The 11308-nt window shown below is 37.4% G+C and overlaps 1 protein-coding gene across 1 annotated transcript; it reads right to left on the bottom strand.

Annotated features, from left to right (window-relative positions):
- Nucleotides 1–3464: 3464 nt before the first annotated feature.
- Nucleotides 3465–6121, bottom strand: LOC137959480 (protein trichome birefringence-like 38). Its single transcript, XM_068806848.1, has 5 exons — nt 5470–6121; nt 5186–5357; nt 4551–4726; nt 4295–4453; nt 3465–4215 (listed from the first exon to the last, which is right to left on the bottom strand). Exons 1-5 carry the CDS (start codon nt 5766–5768, stop codon nt 3921–3923), a joined length of 1101 nt encoding a protein of 366 aa, XP_068662949.1. The 5' UTR covers nt 5769–6121; the 3' UTR covers nt 3465–3920.
- Nucleotides 6122–11308: the final 5187 nt, after the last annotated feature.

The raw sequence follows: 11308 nt of genomic DNA, 5'->3' as shown, positions 1-11308 counted from the left end.
AAGGAAAAAATTTCATGTCAATCTCATCTATATTTAAGGAGATATTCGCATTGGAGTCGATAAGGGTCAAACAATAGAACAAAGATAATTAAGAGGTCATAAACTATTCAAGGACATATTTTTTATGTCAAAATAGACATCAATTTAAAGCTAAAATTTTAGTTTCTTGCGCAAAAAACCATTAGTGATTTTGAGCTATATTTTTGGAGATATAAATATCAGAAGTACCAAAGGTTAATTTTATTAAAAAATCTCTCCTTTTTCCTATTCTCTCTCCTATTCTCTCTCCCTGCATTGACGTAAATTGAGTTTTCTTTTCACCTAAAATCCATTTTTTAGCCAAATTTATCTTCTAATTAGAGAATTTTGGTCAAACTTAATCACTTCATGATGTGCTCATTCAAGGTATACAATATCTTGCTTCGATGTTGTTTTCTAGTTTTGTGTTTTTATTACTTGGTTGCGTATCTTTCTCATAGATAACTCCGAAAAATTTTGGTCACCCAGAAAAAAGTTATACTTGGTCAAATTTATTAAGTTTTACCATTATAATCTCCCATAGATTATTTTTTTAAATGTCACTTTGGAAATATAAGTGTTGCATAGTCCCCTCCTACCAGTTAAATTTGTTTTCCTCTAGTATTTCTTCAGTTTATCAACTTGTGTTTTTATCCCTTCAGAGTAATGGCTAGGCTCACGACCTAAAACCTATAGGAGTGTGTCTAACTTCCAGCTTGAGTCAAGTCTTTTGTTTTTCACCCAAGAGGTGATTCGTGTTTGAAATACCCATAAAAAGTGAGTAGTCTTTTGTTGTGCCCTAAAAGTTAGGCCGTTTTCTGCCTTTAAAATTGAATAGAGTGTGCTTCAGAGTATAACTATTTTCACTAGTATTTGGAGTTTATCGTACGGCTAGGATGGATTTTTTTCTCCCATACTGTGGTTTGTCCAAGTTGGGTCTCTATGTCCTTTTTATCCCTAGCTTGAGGAGGAGAAGAAGAAGAAGAAGTACTAGAAAGAGGTATTTTGTTCTACATGTTGCGGTAATTTTTATGCGACCAAAATAATCAAGAAAGATGAAGCACAAAAGATGTAGTTTTTCACATAAAGATGAAGTTTTTCTCTCTAGGAAGATCTTTTTTCAGAAAAATAAAATTGAAGACAAAAGTTCCTTTTCATTGCAAGCTGAAGTTATAAACTACAGGTTTGAGGGGGAGTGTTGAAGAGTAGGTATGAAAGATTCTTACATGACTCTCACAGTAAGTAGCATCACAAAACAAGAATTAATATGGTGGAGTCTAAGAAATGTCTTATGAAAGGAGGTCTCATAGAAGAGTCTCAATTAATGGTGTTTTATTTATGTTAGTCTTCTATTCATGTTTAATTATTTAATTGTTCTAGGACTTATCTTTTAGTGTTTAACTTTGGGTGTAACTAGGATAAAGATAGTTTAATTGTAATTGGATTGTACTTGTTTTTTCTATTATAAATAGAGGTTCATTGTACTCAAGTTAAAACAAGTCAGTGAAGTTTTTTCTTTTCTAGAAATTCAACAAAAATATTTGTATGCATTTGTCTAAAGCATGATTTTGAAATATTTCATGCCCTAAAGCTCCATAACATAATTGTGCTTGAAAATCAAAGTTTAGTTGGTTATCTACATATATAGCTACAGTTCTTGAGATTTTCTAATAATGCTCGAACTCTAGTCTTCAAATCTTTGTGCATTGTTTTTTGTGTAAGTTCTTCTTCACAAAAAAAAAAAAAAAAAAAAAAAAAAAATCCTCAATGTGTCTTCACTTTGGGTTATTATTTGGCAATATGATTGATCATTCTTTTGTTTTGAGAATTTACCATAGACATCAAAATATTTGTTTTGGAAGGCATATTTCTAAAATACATCGATAACATTGTTAATAGGAGACTTTCAAACTATCCATTTTTTTATTATCAAAATAATAGAGAACAACGTGACTTTACTATAAGTCTAACACTTTTTGCCCTAATAATCTACACAAACACAATAGTAAGAATGGGTATGTCTGCACAAGAAAATATTTGTGCCCGACTGCTTTCATATTCAAGACACAATCCATGCAGAAACTAAGCAACATCATATTTATCTTGTTACTTCTTTAGCAATGTATCATTATTATCTATGAATGATAAACCTGAAGCTCATGTAAAAAAACTATTTGACGCACCAAAGAACTCTACCACATTTCACTAACCCATTTCAATTGATGAGAGCTTAAAGAGAATTTCATACAGTTTTGACATGTTATTTTCATGAGAGTAAGTTATCTTCAATGTATCATTATTATTTATGAATGATAAACCTGAAGTTCATGTAAAAAAACTATTCAACTCACCAAAGAACTCTACAACATTTCACTAACCCATTTCAATTGATGAGAGCTTAAAGAGAATTTTATACAGTTTTGACATGTTATTTTCATGAGAGTAAGTTATTTTCAATATGTCCCATATTTCCTTTGAAGTATTATAATACACCACCCAATTCTGAAACATGTATCCCTACTATAAATTATTTTTCATCACTATAGCAGTATCTTTCTTTCAAGTTTTAGATACCGGACTTGGCAAATCATTAGTTAACACATAATCTTTTTCACATGCTTCAATAAAGATTTGAATATCTCTGGACCTTATCAAATAGCTCTTGACATTCAACTTCACACTAGTAATTTGTACATGAGAATTTCCTTCCCATGTACTATACTTAAGGAACTTTTACTTATTCCATTTGTTGAGCTAGATGAAGTTGCCATCTCTAATTGATCAATCAATAGTCCAAATCGATCAATCGACAACTAAAACTGCGATCAATCAACTCTTAACAATGATAATTCAAATCCACTAAGTCACTTTCTAACTGATCAATCAACCACTCACTTTGATTGATCATTCACTTATCATTGATTAATCATTCTCAGAACAATGAGTACCAAACTTTTCAAAATACATTGAACCAAACAACTTTGGGGCAAAAATAAAATAAAAACAAGAAACCTACTTATAACCCGTTTCAATCAAAATGACGATGTAGAAAAACACCCCATAAACTTCTAACATTCTCCTAGGATTGCAAAAAAAAATGACAAAATCTCTCTTTCTACATCAATCATGATACCATGTAACAAATAGTTGAAAAAAAAAAGTGAAATGCTAACAAGAAGGTAGTAGGTTGTGCTCTCTAATTAGGGCAAATCACGCATGCATCTAACTAACTTTTATTAACTTGGTTACATAGGTAACGCAGGTAGACAATTATGCAAATACATTCACTAAGAATCCATACTTCGCTAACACTTTTAGAGACCGGAATGGATTAGAACACTTATTTGTCAATTTTAATCACTATCTTTGTTGAAACTATTGTGCTACAAGGCTTGAACCTATTAGGAAAACAACCCCACGGATCTTATACAAGGAATGGCCCGGTTGATATAAATAAATATTCCAACACTCCCCCGCATAGGGAAAACCGTGGACAAACTCACCGAAAAAACCCAGGACAAATTCAGTGGGAGCGGGATTCGAACTCGGGATCAACCTGCTCTGATACCATGTTGAAACCATTGCGCTAAAAGGCTCGAACCTATTAGGAAAGCAACCCTACGGATCTTATACAAGGACTGACCCGATCGATATAAACAAATATTCCAACAATTTTTCAGTAAGTAGATAGGAGTTCATTTGAACATTCTTTCCCTCATAACCTCTCGTAAACAATCTTTAACAAATTCTGAAGTACAATTTATGATTTTGAGAGAAGAAGGTTGAATAAATAGCAGGGCAGGACACCTGCTTTTGCAAGTGTGCAGTGCAGGAATCAGTAGAGAAGAACGGCCAAATGGGCATTGGCCAGGACTTTCTATTCTACATTATTTGTTGAGACGTTAAAGGCCAAGGCCTTCATACAAGAGCTCATTCCATGTATCTGGAAGTCCAGCTACGCACCAGTGACTGCAGTCGATGCCAGAATGATCGCCACTATAGGCAGAGGGATGTGCGTCTTTTCTTAGCTGGGAGAGCAAGGTTACGTCGAGTAAGAAGACGGGTTTAATCATCTTGCTCAGGACCTTCTTCACCACGGCGTCCGCAGGAGGTGGCCCGCCGGGGTACACGGTTCCACTCACCGGTTCCGTCTGTCCCTCACAGTTCTTGGCGCCGGGTTCATTCCACTCTTTTCCCCTGCAGAGATCGCGAAACCATCATCAGCAAATAGTAAATAGAGAGAAAATAGAGAGAGACAGAGAGACAGAGAGAGTACAGGTAATGCGTTGGAGAGACTCCTTGAAAAAAGACTCTGGTCCTAGCTGGATCGATGGCAGTGTCCACCCACCGTGCCCACGTAATGAGGCCCTTTTCGAACGCTACTAGACGATCCATGTCCTTCTTCACCTCGGTCCCATCTTGAACATAGTCCCATCTGTAGATATAGCCAACTCAGAAATTTCACTTAATTACAATTTGCAACCATTTAATATTTGAAGAAAGGGAGAGAAGGTCTTTCAGTGAGGGCTTACGGCTGGCTTTTTCCTCTGTGCACCCACCAATGCCAGGTGTTGAAAATCAAAACGTCCATCTCTTTCCAGGCATCGCCACCAGATATGGAGTCCAGCTTCAGAACCCGCCCAATGTTTTCTTTGACAATATCCACCAGAAAAGTGGTGCGAAAGAACATCACCGACACCTTGTAGTCCTGTATGTAAATACAAGTTACTCATCTGCGTCTTATCTTATACGATCTCCCCATAGACGCCAACAACTAAAAAGCTACTGGGGTGAAGCTTTATCGGTGGAAGCGCATGGCCATGGAGTAAAGTGGACTACAGATTGGATGAAAACTTGAAATAAACGATGGATGCATTAAAAGAAAAGAAAAAGAAGCATCGTTGTAATTGTTATCATCATGCATGCACCATAAATTATATGACCCATCTTCCCTTCACTCAGTTATCAATTAACGCTTTCTAGTTAAAGCTACGACTTCAACTCCATCGGACTAGAACCTGGATCTGTAACAACGGAAAGAGGTGGATCCTTATCCCACCAGAGATGCTCTGTACGATTACCCCATTGATAGAGCAAAAGCAACTCAGATTATGGATTCTTGATCCCCAAATCAGGAGAGGGGAGAGATAAGAGAAGAATTGCCTACCTCGAAAGTGAGTGAAGAGAGACCGTCTTTCCTCACATAAGTAGTCCGCGCCGTCGGCACTGCGGCATGTAACATACAGAGAAGAGATTGGAACTGGTTCAAACTCAGGGAATCCCCCACAAACATAATGTTCTTCCTCCTCAAGCTCCATAAGAAGTTTTTGCCGTCGAATCTGGATCGATAAGAAATAAACAAAACCTAGTACACAATTAGCATCCACTTATCGGTGAATATCCCTTCCGGATTTCTGTATACAAACCGAGCAGAAGACTGTAGCTAGGAACCTGTGCAAGTCGCAAGCGGTGGGCCTCCACCTGAATTGCAAGTACTTTGTGTCGGGTCGACCGTACTTTTGGCAGTTGAACTCCGGCTCGACGTAGGGACAGGTAGCAGAATCGTAAAGAGGGTAAGATGCATCAAACACCCAGCTTCCATGGAAGAAATCACAGCTTACACCTTGTTTCCTCGCTCTTAAGAGCTCGCTGTAGTTGTAGAAATGCTTTCCTTGGGCTAAAGGAAACAACACAAAAACGAAAAATGTAGCCACAAAATAAGAACAAAAGTCACAAAGTCGTGAACCCATCTCGGGTTTCGTCAGTAGAAGAAAAAGAAAAGACGGGAAGCAGGAAAGAGAAAAAGTGTTGAAGGGAATCAGAGAAGGCGAAATTATTTAAGGGAGAGACGCGAGGGCGGGGTTTCCCTAGATTTCAAGGCTGCACAGGATTTTTTCTATCAATTCCACATTAGTGAGATACTTCTACAGTAGAAATCTTGGCCGGAATTGGAGCACTGAAAAACGAAAATTGAAAAGGAAGAAAAGAGAACAAGAAGAGAATGTAGGTAGATTTTCCTTTTTTTTCTGGGCAAGATGATACACCGGGGTACGTGAACTGAACTGTGACTTTGGAGGCAACATGTGTAAGCGCTGAATATATAGAGTCGGGCGTGTGGCTCTGTTCTCCATGGGAGTTGAGCTCCTTTTCTTTTTTTTTTTTTTTCTTCTGACCATATTCCTGCATTTCTTGTCTTACGCCCCCACTCACTGGTTACCACCATGTCCAGCTTCACCATCCGCTTTACAGTGGTTTATCATTAATTATGCTAAATTACTACTGGTTAATGCATCTGTTGACTACTTTTTTTCGAAAGTGAACTTTTAGAGACCGAATTTTGTATCTAAAGCCGTTTATATCACGATTGTAGGGGACGCCATTCTAACTTGCTTTTGCAATTTGTTGAATGCTGGAGAATAATTGTAATGGTTAACATTGTTTTTTACTCTACCACACTAAAACACTGCTGCGCATTAATCGTCCATGCAATTTGGACACGAAGGAAAGGGATGATATCTTTTAGAAAGAAAATGAGTTGGGATTTATTATTCCAAGTGCAACAGCAAACCCAAATCATGTTTTCTTCTGTCCAGCCCTCACTCCCTTTCTATATGCGTCGATCCTTCTTGAAAAACCGCACTGGTTTTTCCATCAAACAGAGAAAATGGACATTGCCATCGGGACCTCGCAAGCTCTGCTAAATGATAATGAAACATTACTTTTCATGTCACGGGGGTGGTTACTTCTGGGCCAATCTTTGCTCGTTCATTAGAATACTTAAAAAGCGCCTGGCATCATATCTCCATAATTCTCTATCAAACCTTTTACGTAGTGACTGGGATTGTCATTCCGCAATCAGGGCAACCCGTATTATCCAATCGAAATCTATACGTAAGATTCAATCATCTCGCCAAATCATGTTTGTTTTTCCAAAGGAGCACTAAACACCTATAAGATGCTTGATTGAGTAAGAGGACTTTATCCTCAATTTACGACATTTACTTGTACTTATTGCCCTCATGAATGTGAGTGAAGATCCATGGGGTTGTCTACCATAATGTGGCGAGTCCTGTTAAGTACTCACTAGAATAAAAATTCAACGGTTCAAGTAGGTAGGATCATCCGTTCTGGCAATAGAAAACGATATTCTGTCAATAGCGTCGTTGCAAGAAGAGGGGCCACTGATGAATTAAGCGTCAGACGAGCGATCCACATCACCTTAGGAAAAAGGAGGTTTTCATTCTCTAATATAGTTATTTTCATCGTTTTACGGTAAAGCCAATGGATTGGACAACTGCGTCATCAATTGCCGTTTTTTGGTGTACCTTCCAATAATTCAAGGATCATGTTTTGGTTCTTGGCTTCCTAATTGAGAACTGAAGCTCATGATGTTATTTAAAGCATATTTTACTGAAATTCAATCTGTATTTGCTGTCATTTGCATTCACACGGCAACAAGATGGGATCGTTCGCCTCTTCATCACTTAGTGGTAGACATCCACATGTGGTAGTGAAAATTCACCACGAGGCTCCTCTCATGCTTCCTGGACGCAGACCCTTTGTCCGCCCTGAAACGATGAAGGTAAGGACCACATTTGGGGCGGCTTTGGGGGTTTTCTTTTGGTATTTTTCTTATTCCAGAAGAGATATTGGCGTGCTTTCGATGGTAGACCCCAATGTCTCCCTTCACCTCCAAGACTTGATTATTGAAGTATTGTTTTCTAATCATGACGACGACCGACTCGTGACATCAATGGCAGCATTGTCTTGCTTTCCATCGTATGTAACCAAGGACAAGATTACACTAACGATTAACTCGATCTTTATTGTTAATTTCTGGGAGCTTTTAACCGCCAATTGGGAGGTGGCAGAAATGGGACGTGATGAGATGTTTCAACTTCTTTGCAACGAGGAGTTGCAGAATCCTCATCGGGAGGCTATTTCGCCTCTGCAACTTGCATGAGTGGATGAATTTTCAACGGAGCTCTCTTGCATTTTCTGGTGGACAACTTCTGTACTGGAATACAGCTATAATTTACTTTTCTTTTCTGGATTTAAAAATAAAATAGTTTGACAATCTAATACAGGTAGTGACCGAATAAGATTGCATGACATCAGCCTTATCGAATTTATACATCACATGAAACCCCTACAGAGCGAACATTTTTCAGTGATGGAAATGAGTTAAGCATTTCTTTTTTTATTATTAGTTGTGCCTGCCACTATAAACACAGGAGATTTTAGTCACTCAGTGGCACTGGGGCTACAAATGGGTCAAGTAGGTAGACAAAACTTTAATAAAACTGTAGCAAACAGGCGCAGGTTCTGCAATGAAGGGTAGGAGGTAGACAAGAAGAGTGTTGGGTAGGAATGGCATCAAGCCTAAAATTGTAATTGAACTCGAGCCCAAGAATTTTAACCAATTTTGGGCTCGAACTCGAGCCGGTTTGAGCTCCTACCTAATTTTAACCAAGTTCAAGCTCCAACCTTATTGGGTATGATCTTATTGTATACATTGATGACTCTAAAACCTAGCCACAACAAACCCTCACCGCAAATCTCTTCTCAAATTCAAGTTTCTCCCTCTTGGGTACAATTTCAGTTGTTACGAGACAAGATTGGCCTCTCTAACCGTGGCCTATCTTGAGGAGGCAGGATAAGGGATTATCTTCCCTTTGTATTTATCCTTATCCCTTCTATTGAGACTTAATTGGAATAACTCTTTTTGCATCTCCTATCAGTCTCACCAACTATAGATGCACTTGAATAACGCCTTTTCTCTAGAGGCCTCTCTCTAGTGTTATTTGATTCTTCCACTTTTTAAGGTAAATTTAAACATGGAGATGTGAGGAGATCCAAGGAACTTCTTGTGATGACAAAATGTTTTTAGATTATCAATGCAAGGGTTCTTGTCAAGAAGGGGTCTGAGCCTCAAAGAATGGGAACAGGTGATGCTAACTCAAATTTCCACACGTATGTAAACTGCCCTAGTTGTAATTTATCCCTTAAAATCAATTCATCATATTCTTGAGGGAGAGATCCATATATGTGGCATGAGATGATTAGACCTTCAAGAAGAACATCTTGTTAGGCCGGAGATCCTGTCCTGAGTCCATAGGCGTTATACTTACAACCTATATAAGAGGAGACCTCTTCTCAATGCATGTTTCTTCTTTAGTTTCCATATTTTGTAGCAGCTTTCTAAGTACTTCGGGGATTAGAGAAGTCATTAGTGTAACAAAAATGTTAGCACAACAATTTTATATCATGAGAACTGATTTTTTCGAACATACATGAAACACAACCCTCGATGTCTCAAACAGAACAAGAGTTGCCCATGTCTCTATGGCAGCTCAGGGATTCCAACTTTTTGCAGCAACCCAACGTTTCCTCAATCAAGTATCTCGGGCTCGGCATGAAATAGATAAAACGAGAGGGAGGCGTTGTTGAATCAGAGTACTCAGAGAAAATCATATCAAATTTTTCTGAGCCAAATTCTCTTTGGCTAGTTAACGGATCCGAATCTCTGATGTCTCACTTAGTCATATATCAACAACTCTAAACCAGGTTAGAAGAAATTTTTGGAAGATAGGGCCCAAACCTACACGACTAAGGAAAACCTACATATCCAAGTATGTTAGAAGATAGACTCAAACCCATAAGACCAATGAAGACCCATACATCCAAGAGATATAGAAGACATGCTCAAGGTCCACAGATCAAGGAGAAGGCCCATAGGCCCACATACAATGATGGCAAGATGGTAAATAAAGGATAATCTCATAGAGATGACATTGATGTAATTAGATTAAAGTTCTAGGGTTAAAATCCTAAATCTTAAACCTTAAGTTCACGGGAATTATTATAATATAGTAGTTTTATTAATCTATAAATAGAGCTCCAGGGCGAGGGTTAGGACATCAAATCTATAATCTTTTTTTCCTCTATGTTTATCCCAATGAGTACCTTTCTTTTTTTCTCCATCAGCTAAATTCATGGAGTCCTGAAAATCAACCTAGCATCAGAGCTTTGATTTTCAAGATTCCCACTATGGTTTTTTTCACGATTCATTCTCCTTCGTTTTTCCCATAATTTCTTTGTTGGTCGAGTTTATTTTTTTAGTACCTGCATTCCTTTAGTTGTATTTTTTTTTTCCAGATTGACCTACCATAACTTTGTTGAATTCTCATAGGGGGGGTTAGTGCCCCAAAGTGGATTCTTGAAGATCAAGTCATGTCCAACATGAAGATCATGTCATGTCATGTACATGAAGATCAGGTAAGAATTTGTGTTAGTGTTGACGCCTTCATGTACAGGAAAACAGTTTCCAGTGAATAGTGCCCACTAATTAGAAAAACATAAAAAACAAGAGAATCCCTAAACCTATACAGTACACTTATAATTACAACATAATCCTCGAACCCCAAATTGGGTAAAACCATCATTATTACTACACGAGTAACTTATTTAATGTATAATTAAAATATATTAATATATTTATTAATTGAATTAGATATGTTATTGTGCATTAATACAGTAATTACGTGAAGCAATGAAATACGCACATGATTAATTATAATATAGCCTAAAAATGAATGTTTTAAGAGGAAAAATTGATTTAATCATAACTTTAATACACTATATATTTGTACGTAATATTACCACTATTAAATCACTAATATAATACAATAAATAAAAAATAAATATAATGAGTCAATGCGTCCTTCAGTACACGAGAATCAGCTGCTGATCCCTCCCATCCAGCTAGTACATAAGTGAATTGCATGTCGAATGTACATGCTGCCATTACATTTTGTGAGAGATAACCCTTTCTGTTCCAAAACCTTGGTTTTTCTTCAAGCAAGATGTTTGCTTTGATATGCGTTCCATCAATAGCCCCAATACAATCCTAATTATATAAGCGGGGCCATTAGTATTGACTAAATTTGTATAGTAATCTAAATAAAGGGCAAGTGATGTTACCTTGAAGTATGGATAAAACATTGAATTGTTTAAATCCTCGAGTGCGTGCGTTCTGAAGGCTGTTTGATATAATCAGAGTGAAGTTTGAGGATAGCATCCAACACCTTGTTGAAATATTTACTTATGGACCAATTCGATCTATCAAACATCTCTGCTGTGACACTATAGGCTTGTTGTTGACCAACAGTTAGGAGGAAATAGGCAAGTTGTTCTTCCACTGAGATGGTCTTTGTCGCTGATAAAAACCCTCTGGTATTAAGTATTGTTGCCAATTTGTGAAATACAATTTGATTCATCCTGTAAACTT

The sequence above is a fragment of the Aristolochia californica genome, unplaced genomic scaffold (assembly GCF_029961685.1).
Source record: "Aristolochia californica isolate CCGP_79_NKW_82.1479 unplaced genomic scaffold, dmAriCali1.0.hap1 SCAF_1, whole genome shotgun sequence".
Classification (NCBI taxonomy): Eukaryota; Viridiplantae; Streptophyta; class Magnoliopsida; order Piperales; family Aristolochiaceae; genus Aristolochia; species Aristolochia californica.
This window is presented reverse-complemented; position numbering and strand designations above follow the sequence as displayed.